This window comes from Natator depressus, chromosome 12, assembly GCF_965152275.1.
Source record: "Natator depressus isolate rNatDep1 chromosome 12, rNatDep2.hap1, whole genome shotgun sequence".
Taxonomy (NCBI): Eukaryota; Metazoa; Chordata; order Testudines; family Cheloniidae; genus Natator; species Natator depressus.
The window spans coordinates 12,107,121-12,124,442 of NC_134245.1; the positions used below are offsets into that span (position 1 = coordinate 12,107,121).

General features: G+C 39.1%; 1 protein-coding gene across 1 annotated transcript in view; it reads right to left on the minus strand.

Annotated features, from left to right (window-relative positions):
* The window catches only part of LPCAT2 (lysophosphatidylcholine acyltransferase 2), a 47,469-nt gene that overhangs the window by 12,419 nt on the left and 17,728 nt on the right, over positions 1 to 17,322 (minus strand). Inside the window, exons 7-10 of the mRNA XM_074968595.1 lie at positions 12,474 to 12,508; positions 6,550 to 6,604; positions 2,387 to 2,469; positions 1,653 to 1,778 (exon numbers count right to left, since the gene is read on the minus strand). Of these exons, the coding sequence (XP_074824696.1) occupies positions 1,653 to 1,778; positions 2,387 to 2,469; positions 6,550 to 6,604; positions 12,474 to 12,508 (299 nt within the window). The remainder of the gene's footprint in view (positions 1 to 1,652; positions 1,779 to 2,386; positions 2,470 to 6,549; positions 6,605 to 12,473; positions 12,509 to 17,322) is intronic.

Genomic DNA, 17,322 nt, shown 5'->3' on the forward strand with positions numbered 1-17,322 from the left:
AAAACTGGATAGCACGGAGTATGTCGTGCACTGAAAAGGTTGTGCTTTCAATGTGCGATACTGCATACTGAATCAGCGTTTAACAAAACCCCTGAAAACTACTGTTTTTTATTAAAGCTAATTCTGTGCTTCGGTATCTCAGCACTCACTGCACAGAAGATGAGAGTTTTCAGAAGCATAGGCAACATCCGGCAACAGAACTAAAGACAACGTTTCATGGCCTTAAATTTGAATCCACCCAGCCGTCAATGTTTCATGTCACAGCATTAGCTCCCAAATGGGAGAGGGCACCTTTTAGCTGCAACTAACCTGCTAGCTGAGTAATGATGTAACATCTGGTGCACCCCAGAACACATCTCATTCAGTCAGGAGAAGTGACAGCACCCTATCCCCAACACAGGAAGTGTGGTCCCATGATTTGGGTGGTAGGCAGCACTTGGGAGATGCAGGTTCAATTTCCTTCTCTGCTACAAATTTCCTGTGTGACTCTGGGGCAGTCACTTGGGCTCTCTGTGCCTCAGCATCCCACCTGTGAAATGGGGATAATAGTACTTCCCTACCTCACAGGTACATTAAAGATTGTGAGGTGCTTAGATACTACTGTAGCAGGGGGCTATTTAACTACAGTAGGCAGATTCTTACTTCCTCACACAGGCACATAGTCCAAGGCATAATTTAGCCCCAGAGGGCCTTTTCCTTCTCTAATTTCTATAGAGATTATATTACTTTTCAAATCCTAAAATACATTACGTAAGATCAAATAGTCAACCAGGCAATTTGTCCTCTGTTCATAGAATCATAGAACTGGAAGGAACCTCGAAGGTTCTCTGCACTCATGGCAGGACTAAATATTATCTAGACCATTCCTGACAGGTGTTTGTCTAACCTGCTCTTAAAAATCTCCAGTGATGGAGATTCCACAACCTCCCTAGACAATTTATTCCAGTGCTTAACCAGTCTGACAGTTAAGAAGTTTTTCCTAATGTCCAACCTAAACTGCCCTTGCTGCAATTTAAGCCCATTGCTTCTTGTCCTATCCTCAGAGGTTAAAGAAGAACAATTCTTCTCCCTCCTCCTTGTAACAACCTTTTATGTACTTGAAAACATATGTCCCCTTTCAGTCTTCTCTTTTCCAGACTAAACTAACCCAATTTTTTCAATCTTCCCTCATAGGTCATGTTTTCTAGACCTTTAATCATTTTTGTTGCTCTTCCCTGAACTTTCTCCAATTTGTCCACATCTTTCCTGAAATGTGGCACCCAGAACTGGACACAATACTCCAGTTGAGGCCTAATCAGCATGGAGTAGAGAGGAAGAATTACTTCTTGTGTCTTGCTTACAACACTCCTGCTAATACATCCCAGAATGATGTTTTCTTTTTTGGCAACAGTGTTACACTGTTGACTCATATTTACCTTGTGGTCCACTATAACCGCCAGATCCCTTTCTGCAGTACTCCTTCCTAGGCAATCATTTCCCACTTTGTATGTGTGCAACTGATTGTTCCTTCCTAAGTGGAGTACTTTGCATTTGTCCTTATTGAATTTCACCCTATTTACTTCAGACCAATATTACTGTTTCTGGAGAACACGACAATGTCTTGTGCAGCTCTGAAGTCATTAAAGAACTCTGAATAGCAAAACCACTCTTACTTCAGTTTCTTGCTGATTTTGGTAAACTCCACCAGGCCTGCTTCCATGGGCAAGGTCAGCTGTCCTGCTGAAATCATAAGTCTGCAGTCTTCAAAAGTATGGTCTGTAACTGGCAAATTCAAAGCCCTGAAATGTAGTAGAAAAGACAAACATCTGAAAGAGATTTTTGAATCTTAATTTCCCCCCCTGCAAAACCTTCCTCGGTGCTGGTCTCAAAGGTGATACATAAACAGACAAGATGAGAATTTATCCTTGCACCACTTAAGTGGGTCAAATTCTGTTCATAGTTACGCCAGTGCAAATCCACAATCATTACACTGGAGTCAAGACAATTGTTTGAGATTTACACTGTTGGAACAGAGCAGAATTAGGCCCATTAATCACAGTAGAGAAGACTGAATCTGTGCCCTTATGTCTTGTCATGCAAATGATTACCCCAGCTTTACACCAATTAAATGCATTATAGTGGAGCACAGAACAATTAAACTTATTACTAGTCAGTAATAATTAGCCAATTCGGAACTGTCTAGTTACAGAGGCTTTTACATCTTATACAATTAATTTAGAGATCCAAATACAAAACCTAGGACTCAGGTGAATCATGGCTTGTCAACCACTCCCTGAAATATTTCAGATCTCTAAAACAGTTCAAAATATAGTTGAATCAGTGCCCAGGCTATATAAGGACAGTTCTTGGTAAGCGCGTGAGAATTTTTTTTTATATGGATACATACGTTGCCATGATATTACGGACTCTGTTGGCAAAAAGAGAAGGATCCTTTTTCTCTTCCTCAGTAGGAACATGAACAGGTAGAAACTGAAAAATATAATTTATTCAGTAAATCTGCACAGCCACTAATTTATTACTGACAGCGTTTTGCATCATAAAGGAGAAAAAAATATCAGTCAAGCAATTAAGTAATCAGCCACTAGAGGTCTCCATAGCCTTAGAAACAGCTCAGGTTTTTTTTACTTACGCAAACAAAACACCACACAGCAGATCTGTGGCTGCTACATGTTGGTTTAGTGAGATCTGTTGTAGCTGCTTTAATATGAAATCCAAAACCAAAGGGGCAAATAGCCTAAAAACACAGTTCTTCATAAAATTAGGAGTTGAGCTCCAGTATTTGGGCCTGAGGGACTGTACGCACACTTTCAAAACTGTGTGCTAAATACCTAGGTACCTAGTTCTATATTACAACTTAAATTCAGTCTATACTAATGCTAATCTTTTGAACACATTTTGATGCTGCAGCTAAACTGTAGAACTTTGAGGACTGGTATTCTATATTTTGTTTTTGGAAAAAGGCAGATGCCCCAACAATAGTGACATGGAGAAATAAATGACTGGAAATCTTTCCAATAGAAATAAAATGATAAATGGTCTTATTTCAGGATGAAGTCAATTTTATAATATATGCTTGCTATTTTTGGAATTTGAACAAAATTAATACACAGATAAGATAAGAGGCTGAGCAAACACAAATGAATCTTGCAAAGATCTTTTTTTAAATATTTGTCAATAATGATAAAATAAAAAGTTAAATTTGTCAAAACATCATTATATGACTATCCATTCTTCTGCTCTTTTTCTGTAGCAACTGGAGATCAACAAGAGTTAGATAAGAATTGTGTTCTTTCTTAGGTTTTTTTGTCTTCTGATCCACAGCACTCAGGAATAGGTAGTAAATAGACTGAGAATTAAGTTAGACATATTTGGTTGAGAGAAAACGTCCAGAAGATGGGTTCTGGACCCCAGAATGGGCATTACTAGCAAAAAACCTGAAGTGAGTTGTATGCTACTATTTGAAACAGTTGAGTCATTATCCACTTTGGGGGCATACATATTCATAAATTTAATGGATTTATTTAACTAATTTGAAGCTGAGTGTTTAAAGACTTACAACTAATTCAAAGATTCAAATGGAAAATCTGGGTCCTAGGGAAAACAGGTGGTGTGCAGATACCCCTGAAATAGCTTGTGTCCCCGAAATACTGAGTAGATTTATTATGAAATTATAAAAAGGGTTATTGTACTGGAGTAAAAAGAAAAGGAGTACTTGTGGTAATTTATTAGAAAAGTAAGAAGCATTATCAATTATATTCAACTTTCTGAATCACTAGGGCATCACCAAAAGGTCAGGACTTGGTAACTTAGTTTACAAGTCCATTTTGAACTATTAGCACATCATCATAAATGTGCATAATTCTACTACCACAATAAAAGTCACTCTTTATTCTGAGACATCAAATAAAGAGAAAAAATGAGTGAATTTGCATCAGAGTGAACATAATGTCTTTCTTGTTATTAAAAAAAGACATCACTGTTTGCTGTTAAGGGTTTCAATAAATGCACTATTAGCATCTGTGATTCTTTATAACAAGTCAACAAAGGAGTACAAGGAAAATGGGCTTGGCTTGCGTAAATATAGTTGGCTTCCATATAACACAAACAGGCAAAAGTTCATTTTCAAAGCAATGTGATGGGAAAGGGATGCATAACTCCTGTTTAATTCAGTGTGATGTTTGCACACAGTCCTGTATATTAATTGAGTAATTTGCCATATAACGGTTTCTGTTTCTCATTTGTCATATATTGTTTGTGCTCTCTGTATAAACACAGCGCTAACAGTCACAGTTTTCTTTTGCAGTTTGGTGAGCCATCTCCTTCCTGATGCCTGTGTGCAGCAATGCACTGGCTTACTGCCTGCGAGCATGTCTTTTCAAGTGGCTGTAACAACCAACCACTGACTCCCCACTAAAGGAGTGCTCTCAAATGGCAGGTGTTCAAGAGGCAGAGGTCTATGCTTCTGGCATTGAAGGTCCTAGAGCTGATCCTTGAGGATAACCATACACTTTGTTCTGAGTCCGATACCCCACCCTGCCCATTATTAAGTTAACTCCTTCTCCCCCACGTGTCCTGGGTGAAACAGTGGGTAACTCTCTTGGGCTAGCAAAGCAAAGCACTGACATCCTCTGCTGTCACAGTTATTCACACTATGCAGGCACTCAAGTAGGATGAAGTCAGAACACATTTGAACAATCCAAAAATGTGAACCAAAGACATGATTGATCTACATAAGCCTGCTCGTTTGGGTCTCAGGTCCTTGTATGAAGGAGCAAGCTTACTCTTCACCAGCTGTGACTACACCTCTACCTCCTCCAAAGGCAATGGTGATGTTTGAGGCTCACTGCATGTGACTTGCCCATAACCACACACACTCTGGAGAAGGACTTGATTTAATTTCTCCCATCTGTGACTGGGGCATTACTGGGGCTAGCACGACTACTTTCCAGGTGATGATGAATAAATACTCTCTTCTAATCAGAAATTCCTGAGCATTGCAGAGGGAAATTCCAGCCCTGCAAGATAAAATCCTTTTAAACTCACTCAAGTAATGAAAATACCTCCCTGACCTATTTTTGGCCTTCTCCCTCCCTCCTATGCTATTTACCATGTATATCTTTTGCAATAAGTCTGCCTATCAGATTCTAAGCTTAACTGTTTCACGTCCAATATATACAATTCAGTGGAATATGTTCATGATATGTTCTTAAAATACAACTGGTACATTGCTGTGCATCTCTGCACAGAAATAAATGGAAGCTCATGGTGATGCCTACTTTATTTTAATTCGTTTATTAATTCAATTTATTTCTCTGCTGGGGGGAGATGCAGACAGTAAAATGCTTCATGTCTAATTTTTATAACTTTAAAATTTGAGGGCAGATTTGTTTTATTACAGGTGCACTAGCACTAAATTCTGAGACAGCAAGAGTCCTTTTTAAAAAAATACACAGAATGTTAACTATTTTCTTTCTTTACATGTCTAATAAAGACATTTATTCAAATGAGTTATTCTTGTGTAAAACCACAATAATTGAGACGAGAATCAGGCCCACAGTATTTGCATACAAATATAAAACAGGTATGCTGTATTTTCTTTTGCATTACACAGCAATTCATGCATATTAATACCAACAAGGAAACTTGCTAACTCACATCAACTACTGGGAGACCCATGGCTAAGTCTTAAATTTTGAAAATAGACAGAGAGGGCACTGTATTCCACCCAAATCAACTTTGTTCTTCTATTTAACAGGTATAATTTAGCTTACAATATTTGTTAGTACTTCCTGGTATATTATTAAGTGTTGTGTAGAATCCTTTGCCAAAGTAATTTAGCTGTAATGAGATAGCCCCTCACTATTACACTTGGTTAGTAAGTCTCTGCTCGGAAGTGAGTGATCCATTTTTGTGTTCATCAAGATCTGAGACATGCATGTATTTTTCTCTCTCTTATCAGATACAACTGTTTGTACCATACACGTTAATAAAGTTAAGAGTAAGCAATAAGACAACAGGTTCATTAGACAAGGTACGCTCTTTTTTGAGAATGAAAACACTCAGTTTAGTCACTGAATTCCTTAAAAGTATTTAGCTCTGAGATGTAGGGAAGTATTAGTGTAAACACGTTACACAGATCACATGACAACTGCCACGTGATGGAAGTCGGTATAGATAGCATTCTACTGCCACTCCAGGGTGGCGGTGAGGGAGAACAAGTTATTTTGTAATTCAACCTGTTCAGTCTTTACAAGAACAGTGAGTCCAAATGTTTGTGAACAATGGTATTTAACTGTGATTTTATAACAAATACCCTTTCGACCCTTCCACATACGGGCTCTTGTCAAGTTAAAAGACATGTCAGCAGGGGCAGCAGATTCAGAGCTGTACCTACCATGTTTCCCTGTCAGGTGAGCTAATCTATTAAGACAAGAACTGCACTTATTGCCAAAAGACATTTGTTTACTGGTAGATATTGATAAAAAAAAATACAGGAACAATAGGTTTATCAAAAAAATCCAAACTTAATAACGTTGCTCCAATTCTTACCTCAATTTCTATCCTGGTGAACAGCTGGCAAAAAGTCATCACACAAAGTTGTTTGCTAGGGAGGGGGGAAAAGATTAATTTTTTTTAAAAAAGTAAAATACTTTCAGCTGACTTGCAAATACCTTTTGTTAACATTTTTTCAGTGTCTATTTTTGGCAATAATCTCTATATGCCCTGAGCTGAGGTTTCTTGAGATGCTGCCTTAGGTTTTCTTCCTCGTAGCGCTGGTTCCTGCTCCTATTAAAGTTAGTATTTATGCTGCAAGTTCTTTGGAGCAGAGAACATGTTACACTTTCTAGTGCCACATGCATTTACAGCACTATATATGTAGTTATCACACACATTCACCGTGCTTTATATAAAGTTGAGAGTTCACATCTTGCTAGCAATTATTTTGTTTTTTTGTAAAAACGTGGCTGAAGATGCATTAGGGGACACAGCAAATCATGACTTGATGCCTTTCTGGAAGATGATATTCAAACCCAACCTGTTTGGCTCATTACAGAAGTAACTGGTCTGTGTCATGCAGGAAGTCAGATTAGATGATCTAACAGTTCCTTCTGCACTTAATCTACGAATTTGTAAGAGGTGAAGTTTAGTGGCTTGACAAACAGGAAATCCTGAGTTTTAGCCTTGGCTCTAGCTCTTACACCCTGTATGAGCTTCATCTCTGTGTGTTTGTTCTCCCATATGAAAAATGAGGCTATTACCTATTGACCTCCCTCCCAGGAGCAGAGGGAGGACTGGTTAAGATTTTACAGGTATGTGGATTTTTCACATTTCCAGTACCATGTAAATGCTAACCATTATTATAACACGAAACCACCAGTGCACTTTGGGTCTTGAATGCTTTAAAAGGCAGTATGAAGTTTTAACACGGGGGAAGTTGGGAAATGAGGTACAGTTAACCACTTCCACATTTGACTGCAAAAATGTTCATTCTGTTAGCACTTTCAAGCTGAAAGAGAGAAGCATTTACTTGTAACCTTAAATAAAGGCAAATTCTACAGACAACTTTATTCTGTTTGGGAAGAGTTTTCTGAGAAGGACGGGGAGAGAGAAGAGGAGGTGGAGTGGGAGGGCCAACTGGACCTTTCTTATGAATTTTAAACAGCTGACTTGAATTTATAAAACAATTTTAGGCTCCTATCCCACAGGTTAAAAGAGTGACACAAAAGGTCACTCCCTGGTCACTCAATAACAGACCTAACAGTGGCAATTCTTCAACAACAAAAACTTCAAAAACAGACTCCAACGTGAAACTGCAGAACTGGAATTAATTTGAAACCTGGACACCATCAGATTAGGCCTGAATAAAGACTGGGAGTGGCTGGGTCATTACAAAACCTAAACCTAATTTCCCCAATACTAATTTCCCCCTACTGTTAGTCACACCTTCTTGTCAACTGTCTGAAATGGGCCACTCTCATTACCACTTCAAACGTTATTTTTCCTCCCTTGGCATCCTGCTGTCAATTGAATTGTCTCGTTAGACTGACCTCACACTTGATAAGGCAACTCACATCTTTTCATGTATTTATACCTGCTCCTGTATTTTCCACTCCATGCATCTGATGAAGTGGGTTCTAGCCCACGAAAGCTTATGCCCTAATAAATGTGTTAGTCTCTAAGGTGCCACAAGGACTCCTCGTTGTTTTGCTGATACAGACTAACATTGCTACCCCTCTGAAAGAAAAGGAGTGAGTGAAAGCAGAATGTGGGTGGACAGGTTTCAGGGAGGGGCCAAGAAGTGCTCTACCAAATGCATGCCAGCGCTGTAAGATGCAATCGATTAGCTCTTTTATTAGACCTTCCTCCACTATTTCCAGATTGAGTAACAAGGGAGACATTATTCAGGATATAATGAAATTTCATTCAAGGGCCTACAGAGTCTAAATCACCCCTTCGCCTCTGCTCTCATTTCCCGCTATTCTTCCCCATTCACCCCCACCCCTGCTTTTCCCCCAATCTTCTTCCCTTCATCCTCTCCTCTCAAAGTCTGCTTCAGCCCTTCAGTCATGTCTCCACCAGTGCTCCTATCTACTCTGGCAAATCTTAAGTTCTGAGGTCACATCCTAGTAATCATAAGGGTTTGTGCCAGCAAGAGAAGTGAGAGCAACTAATAGAGGAACACAGTATGGGAAGCAGAAGAAAGAGTCTCGCTACATATAGCTAGTCATTCTCCCATACGCTCTGGTTTACTAATTGGCCCCCATGGAGGGAGTTTTTTTCTTAATGCTATTATCAGTCTAAAGAGGTTTCCTTTCTAGTTTAAAAAATGTCATATTTGAGTAAGGAGTGCAACTTTAAAAGGTTTGATTACATTTTCAGTTATTCAAGTATTAAATCTAGGTTTTCAGTTTTACCTCTGTGTTTACGCCCACCTATGCCATTTCACGTTGTCCTTTTACACAAGAAAGTAATATTCTATTAAAACAAGAAGGAGTCCGGTGGCACCTTAAAGAATAACAGATTTATTTGGGCATAAGCTTTCATGAGTTAAAAAAACCCACTACTTCAGATGCGTAGAGTGAAAATTACAGATGCAGGCATAAATATACTGACACATGTAAGAGAACTCCCTTCTCTTCAAGTGGAGAACCAGTGTTAACAAGGCCAATTCAGTCAGGGTGGATGTTGTCCACTCCCAATAATTGATGAGGAGGTGTCAATACCAAGAGAGGGAAAATTGCTTTTGTAGTGAGCCAGCCACTCCCAGTCCCTATTCAAGCCCAAATTAATGGTGTTAAATTTGCAAATGAACTGCAGCTCTGCAGTTCCTCTTTGAACTCACCTCGTCATCAATTATTGGGAGTGGAGCATATCCACCAACTGAATTGGCCTTGTTAACACTGGTTCTCCACTTGTGAGGTAACTCCCTTCTCTTCATGTGTCAGTATATTTATGCCTGCATCTGAAGAAGTGCGTTTTTTTTTACCCACGAAAGCTTATGCCCAAATAAATCTGTTAGTCTTTAAGGTGCCACCAGATTCCTCGTTGTTTTTGTGGACGCAGGCTAACACGGCTACCCCTCTGATACTTAATATCCTATTAGTTTATCCTCATGTTCCTTTTAAAACTCCATTCAGTTCATTTACTTATGCTTTTGTTAAATTAGTTCTGGGCTTTTCCATGTGTATTGTGCAATTGTGTGCCCAGATATACAATTCTGGCAGATCCCATTAGCACCCATTTGTTTCCAGCATTTTCTTTTAAATGTATTTGGAAAATTCTTTTCTAGCATCATCCCTTCCTAGGACACGTGAAATAACTGGCTTAAGAAATGACTTGATGGATATGGTCTAATTACAAGGATCTAGAATAATTTTGTATAGAAGAGATGCTCTGGAACAAAGGGAAAGCACACTGTTGATGTTGACATTAGTCAAACTGAATGGGGAGTAAGATTTTGAGGATTCAGTTCTTGAAGTCCCTTTGCAGACTGCCTGTTTACAATATCCCAAACTTTTCACCTATTTCTCTGATAAATCTGACCCATACTTTTCATTACTCTTAATATTCTGGTGTGCCCACGACTGTGACATCCAAGGTGTCACTCTTCAAATGCAACTTGTTTCTTAAGGCAAGAAAAATAATGCTTAGCCCTAAATCCGGGGCCAGGAAGAGGAAAAGATGATCGATGTAACTGCGGTAACACTTCTTTCATTCAAAGTGGTTCAGAAATTGAGTCTCAAGTAATCTGCATGAAAGTGAAGACTGTTCTTCTTGTAAAGTGTCTGTTTTATTGTTCTTGAATAGAGTTCTTAAGTTTATGGGCAAGAAAGGGCAGTTTCTTGAGTGACTCAAGCCACTTGAGGTAATACACACCCATCCACTGTATTTATTATTTTTATTACCTTAGCATCTAAGTAATAAACTAAGATAAAAAAATACCTGTGTGCAATAAAGCTCATGTAAAAATCACACACATTCAAAGCCTATAAAAAAAAATCTACATTCCATCCTTCCAACAGCAAATCCAGTATGCGATTATATGAATAAAACCAAGGATTTTCACAGGACCAACTCACACCGAAGGCGTGGTTGCCTGGGACTATTAACATTTTTAAAAAAATCAGGACACTTGCTTAGGAGTGTTTATAGGAACCTGTTTTTGAAAATCTTGGCCTTAAATCTTAGCTGCTATTAAGAAAATTCTACTTTCTCTACTTGACTTTCAAAAAAGAAAATCTTTATCATGTACAAGTTGTGTGAATGGAATTTTCTGGAACCAGTGTCCAGGCTGGACAAAACATTAGAGGAAATTCCTTCATTAGCAATGAGAAGAACTAGATCATCAACTGGTAAGACTGCATCAAATATGTAAATACTGGAATCAGCCAATGACAGAGGACACCATGACTAAAATGCTCCTAAAACATACTTAAGTATAGTTCTCCTTGGTTATTTCATGTAAATGTGGAAAGAAATTCTATACTACATTGGAATTTTAATGCATTTTCATTTCAGCACTACTATATAATTATAAGAATTTTACAAAACTATACACAATGTTTCTACTGAGGTTTTATAAATAAAATATATGACATCAAATATTTAAGCTTTAATATGCTCAATTGCATGAGCTCAATTTAGAATCATTCTTATTAGAAAGCCACCTTCGTTAAGCTATTGACCTTTGTTGGCCTCTGAGGGTGTCCCTTGAAGAGTTTTTACTCTTTAGTATCTGAAATCGAAGAGATCTCTCTTCACTGGAATCTCCTAAAGCTAAAGGCACTCTTGTTTAATTGTGCAAGATGAAAAGTACTGTAAGGGTCTGAATATAGAAAGAACGTCTCTCTGTATCTGATGAAGGAGAGGAAGAGATGTTTGCTATGTCCTGGCCTCTTTATCTACTGTATGTTGGGGTGACACTTCAAGTCAGACAGAGAAATGAGTATGCTGGAGGTTAAAATGACACCAAAGAAGATAAAAATAAAGTAAGTTGCTGATGCCTGTGATTTTTCAGTAGTGACAGTCCAAAAGAAAAAGGAAACAAAAACCTTAAGAATTTCACTTCCATGTCTGCTTCATTGTAACATGTGAAAAAAACAAAAGCAAGGAGAAGACTAACCAAATCAACTTTTGACAATATGCAGTTATTTAACTGCAACATTTTTCTCTTCTATAACAGTTATTATTCTGGTGTTACAAGCAACCAGAAAATCCAGAACTGAACTTTTTTACTATCTGTGGGAACCATCTGGATCTAGCTACAGTGCAAAGTCTGTAAGCAGTCAAGCCTTAGACTATTCACTGGACACTCTACTGCAGGGGCAGAAGCTTTGCATTTATAAAATTTAATGCTAGAATAACTGGAAAGAATTATTCGAGAAATGTTACGAATGCAATGCACCTGCAGCTCCACATACAATAGGGCTCGGTTTTCCTCCACTTTCACTCTTTGCACACCAGCTTAAAACTCCTGACTTCACTGGAGTGACTCCAGATTGAGACCAGTATAAGCAAGAGGATCCTCAGGGTGATATAACTGGAAAATGACAGATCCTTATAGGACAGAAAAATAAAACAAGTACAAAATTTGCTGCCATAATAATACCTAGCTCTTTTTATCAGTAGATCTCAAAGTTCTTTACAAAGAAAATTATCCCCTTTTTAATAGATGGGGAGACTGAGGCACAGAGAGACTAAGTTATTTGCCCAAAGTCATCCAGCAAACCAGTGGCAGGGTCAGGAACAGACCCAGGTGTCCTGAACACCAGTTTAGTGCTCTATCTACTAAGAGATTAAACATTGGAGTCTCTCACATAATGTCAGTATGACCCCCCAAATACATTCCATTAGAAGAAGAAACCAAGAAATGTGTTCCTGTGGACTTAACAGGGCTGGTTTGCTCATTGCCAGTGTATTTATTAATGGGAGACGTTCCTGTATGTTGTTTTTAATAGGGTTAGGAAACTTACAATGAATAGCCTTGCCATGTCCAGGTCACAGTATCCTAAAAAAAAAAAAAACAGAAATGTATGACAAGTCAAGCCAGAGGGGAGAACAGACATGACACAACAGAAAATTATAAGCATACAATTGTGAAGCAGAGGATGTTTTACTGTCTTATTAAAAAAGAAAAAAATGTTAATGTGACCGGAATCCTTAGCCTTATAAATATCTTCACCAGCTGCATTTTTGTCATATGAAAAAGGAAACAGGTGTGCCAAGAGAAAAGATTAAACCCATGCATTAGTTTGCCCACGCAATTTTGTACTGACTGATATTTTACGTCACCTAGATGCTTACTGAGCTCCCATTAAAAGACTTCACTGGGAGTTGACATGAGCTCTATAAAAGGCCCTAATTATAATCTACTCCTTGTCTTCCAGGAACAGCAGCTTTACACTGTGGTTTGGTAGTTCTGCTTGAGATCACAGCACTAGCTGTGCCAGAACATCGTTCTAGGGTATACATGGTCTTGCCTAATTCCTGCTTTAGAAAGGAATGCCTTCCATTTATGCAAAACCAATCCTTTATTACTGCTTCACTCCAGTGTTTTAAAGTTGACCTACAAAGGATACCAAAAGGGGAGGGGAGGGGGGAGTTGAGGGGCTTGTGCTACTTAAGGGCCTGAAAGGCTGGGTCCGTTTGTTCGGTTTAATTAAGAAACAAATTCTGCTTGTTTTTTCATCATAGAAATGTTAGGAATGTGAAGCCTTGATCTTCTGTGGTTTTGCTGGAGGACCAGTGAGAGGCACTAAGCTCTTATCTCCCTAAAGCAGGGGACACAAATGTGGAATCTTCAACAAATGTTTCATTTATTCTGAAATATTAATCCCTGAAGTCAAACAGATGTTATTTTAACAGTCTGACGAAGATTATCTTCTCCCACTTAACAGTACTATTTTTACTCCTTTAGCACACGTGATCTCATCATTTACACAAGGCTCTCCAGACATCAAAGGGTCTTCCAGCCTAGACCAGAAGTTGAAGCCAGACAAATTCAGACTGGACATAAGGCGTAAATTTTTGATTGGGCGGGTAATTAACCATCAGAACAATTTACCAAGGGTTGTGGTGGACTTTCCATCACTGACATTTTTGAAATCAAGATTGGATGTTCTTCTAAAAGATCTCCTCTAGGAATTACTTTGGGGAAGTTCTATGGCCTGTGTTATATAGATCACACTAGATATTCAGTATGGTCCCTTCTGGCCTTGGAATCTATCAATCTAGACAGCATCTGAATTTCTAGTGTAGAAACATACAGAAATTTTAAAAACAAAAACCACCAACAGTGTATTTCAGGCCTTCTTTATACAGCACAAAGAAGCTAAAGGAAGGCACGAGCCCATATTTTTTCCTTTTCCCAATCATCTTGTATAGAATCAGACCAGGGATAATCACAGCTTAGTTGAAATGATTTTTTTAAATTGTTGTTGCAGGCTGTTCCTATCTTCCTACCATCACATCCGTACTGAGCATGCTTAGAGAGAAAAGGAGCCCTAAACAGAAACAAAATGTGGTGCACATTTACCCTAGTTCTCATAAATAGAGGATGACTATACTGTAGATTAAAATTTACCAAAACCATGCTCTAAAGTGTCCCTAGCCTCTGTTTGCCAGAAGCTGGGAATGGGTGACAGGGGATGGATCACTTGATGATTACCTGTTCTGTTCATTCCCTCTGGGGCACCTGCCATTGGCCACTGTTGGAAGACAGGACACTGGGCGAGATGGACCATTGGTCTGACCCAGTATGACCATTCTTATGTACTTTGTAAACCCAAGAAAGGCTAATTTACCTATAGTATTTCACTTTAAACTCTGTAAAGCTGCTTAATACATTTTCAAAACTTCCCATTTATAAGGACACAGATTTACCCTATTAATATTTTATGGACAAGATTGCCAATTTATACCTTATTCTCAACACCCTGAATTTACTGACTGCCTCATTAAACTGCTTTTTATACTTTTAGCTTCCTCCTCCAACTTCCGTACAATGACTGTTGTCTTTAAGGTCATTTCCTCTTTATAAATGACCTGGTGTTTTTTTTAAGTTTTAAAACTCTGCCTAGTACTAATCTACTTCCATCCATAGATGTCAAAGTGCTTTACAAAACATCACTATCCCCATGTGACAAGTGGGCAGGCTAAGGCAAGGCAAGATGTAGTTACATTCAGCATACCAGTGGCAAAGGCAGGAATGGAACTCAGATCTCTGACTTGCTGGCCATTCCCCAACCACGACTAGCCCATGCTTCCCCTCCCTTTATTGCCTGCCCCCTCCTGCCCATTGCCCTTAGAATGATCAAACTCAGCCTGGGATGTGAAAAGTCACGCTGGGTTCTTTTTGCCTCTTCTACAACAGCAATTAATAAAAATTCTACAACAGGAATGCAGCTGAATTCCACTGGTGCTGCACGAGGAAGACTACAACCCTGCTCAGTCACTTACAGCTGTATGGGCTCTGCAAGGCTAGCCGGAACAGAAAGGTGTTTGTCGTCAAAGTTCATTGTATCTATACTGTTCCATTATTAAGCAAGGGACTGACAAAACTGTCACACAAGTAAACAGACAAAGGGAGCATTTATATTATAGATGGAGGCAACATTTTTATATCGCTTGATCAAAGCCACTTATGTATTAAAAGCACTCTCCATTAAGACAGCTGCAGTGATCACCTCATGGTATCAATTTCATGCATTTGAAATAAGACTTTGTCTACCTCTGTATGCCAGAGAAGTTACTATAGAAAATACGCTTGTAAGAAGGTACAAACTGATTCAAAATAACCAGGTCTGACTATACGTTCAATTGGGTTATGGCCTTCTTGCCTGTTTTTTCCCTTTTGACCTCGTTTGCCGAACCTTGCTGTGATAAAATACTGGAATCTTAACAGAAGAGAACGCCAGCAGAATTTTTGATGTACTTTGGGGAAATCTGAGATTCAAGAGGCGGACACTGTGGCTTGGCAGAAAACTTCCAACTTCCGCTATAATCAAACTACTTTTGCTTACTGTTTTACTTAAGCTGCAATTAAAACCAAAGAGCCCAGCTATCAGGGGTTTCACAGCCAAAGTAGCAACAGCCCAGGTTTGATGCTAAAAAGACCCTGGCTTCTTACATTAGCTCTCAAATGCTACACAAGTGATTACCATTCCTGGGTCTCTGAAGGAGGATTCTGCTTTGAAACACTGTGGGAATGAGAAGTACTTGTGGCACCTTAGAGTAACAAATTTGTTAGTCTCTAAGGTGCCACAAGTACTCCTCGTTCTTTTTGCTGCTACAGACTAACACAGCTGCCACTCTGAAAACTGTGGGAATGAACTGGGTACCTGATCAATTGTGCATGGAACAATACGACTGGAGGAATCAAGGAACACAAACATATTTGGACAGCCTTGTGAACAGATATGGCAATTTCCTGCAATACCCTGGAGAAACATTATAGGATGAAGTTAAACCTTACTGAATCAAGTTTAAGAATAAGAGTAGTTCATTGTATTAAAAATGCAAACACTGATGTACTATTGTGGGATTGTATCTAACGTCTCTGGGGGGAGACAGGATTAATGCAAAGCATGGGAAATGTCAGGGGCTTCAAAGGACTATTTGAAACTATTTGAACTTTTAAAGTTAAGTGAGTTTCCAGGAAATCTCTAGGGGGAAGTATACAGGCAAATGTGTCCCCTTCAGTTATGCAAGAACTCAGCCTTTTGAAGCTTCGCCCTGAGGAGGACACCCATGGTCTACAAATTGCCTATTCCCAGATCAAAGACCCAAACTGCACACAGCAATGACTTACAGATTCATGGGGTGCTTGTTTTGAGCTAACAGCAGCTATGAACTTATGACCACAGCAAACCCTTTGGTGGGGTCTGAAAGACTGTTTACCTGCCAGAGCCCTTGCTGGAGCTGAGGTGATCTCTGGTAAGCGTATTAGCATGGGTGTAGATTCTTTTATTGTTTTTAATATACTTTCTCTGTAATACTTTCACCTTAAAAGGTGCTTGCTCAGGAAGAGCTGGGTGGTAACTGTGGGCAATTATGCTGCTTATAGCCCCTGAGGAAGGAAGGCAGAGCAGGCCTGCAGAGGCACTCTGCCTTGCTGGGGAATTCACAGTGTAGGAAGGGATCTGTGCAGCCTGGAAATACCCAGGACAGGAAGGAGAGAGATGCATGTCTCTGCCCAAGAGATGATGGTTGTGGAGCTGGAACCCTGCGAATGGGTGCTCTTGCTGGACCATGAAGGGGGAAATACAGATGCAGGTGCCCGCCCTGGACTGTGACAAGCCTCACTAAATAGGTAAAGAAAATACAGCTTCATATGTCCCAGCTATCAACCCACTCAGTTTTGGTCCAACACACTGAGCTGTATCTATAGACGGTTTACACAAAAGCTACCGCAAAGGAAGTTTGGATACTTTGCATGTTACCACAACTGATCAAGATTCTGATGCCTATTGCAAACTACACATCCTTAAATTCAGGACTAAAACCATGCATTGCGTATGCTGCATGAAAACATAATGCTGCATTATCAAAACTATTACAAGGATAAGCACATTTTTAAGATTACTTCTGCTTATCATGAAAAAAGATAAAAATGCCTTTTAAATGTGTGACAAGACAAAAAACATTCATATGAATAATCAACCATAGTTTTTCTTCATTACTATATCTTGCAACACCTATTTTATCAACCTATTTTCCAGAGACAGATTCTCGACAAACAAACAAAAAGATGTACTCTACAGATTTTAAACTGTTTAATTATTATTATGGTTTGTACTGTGGGGCCCTAATCGAAGCCCAGGA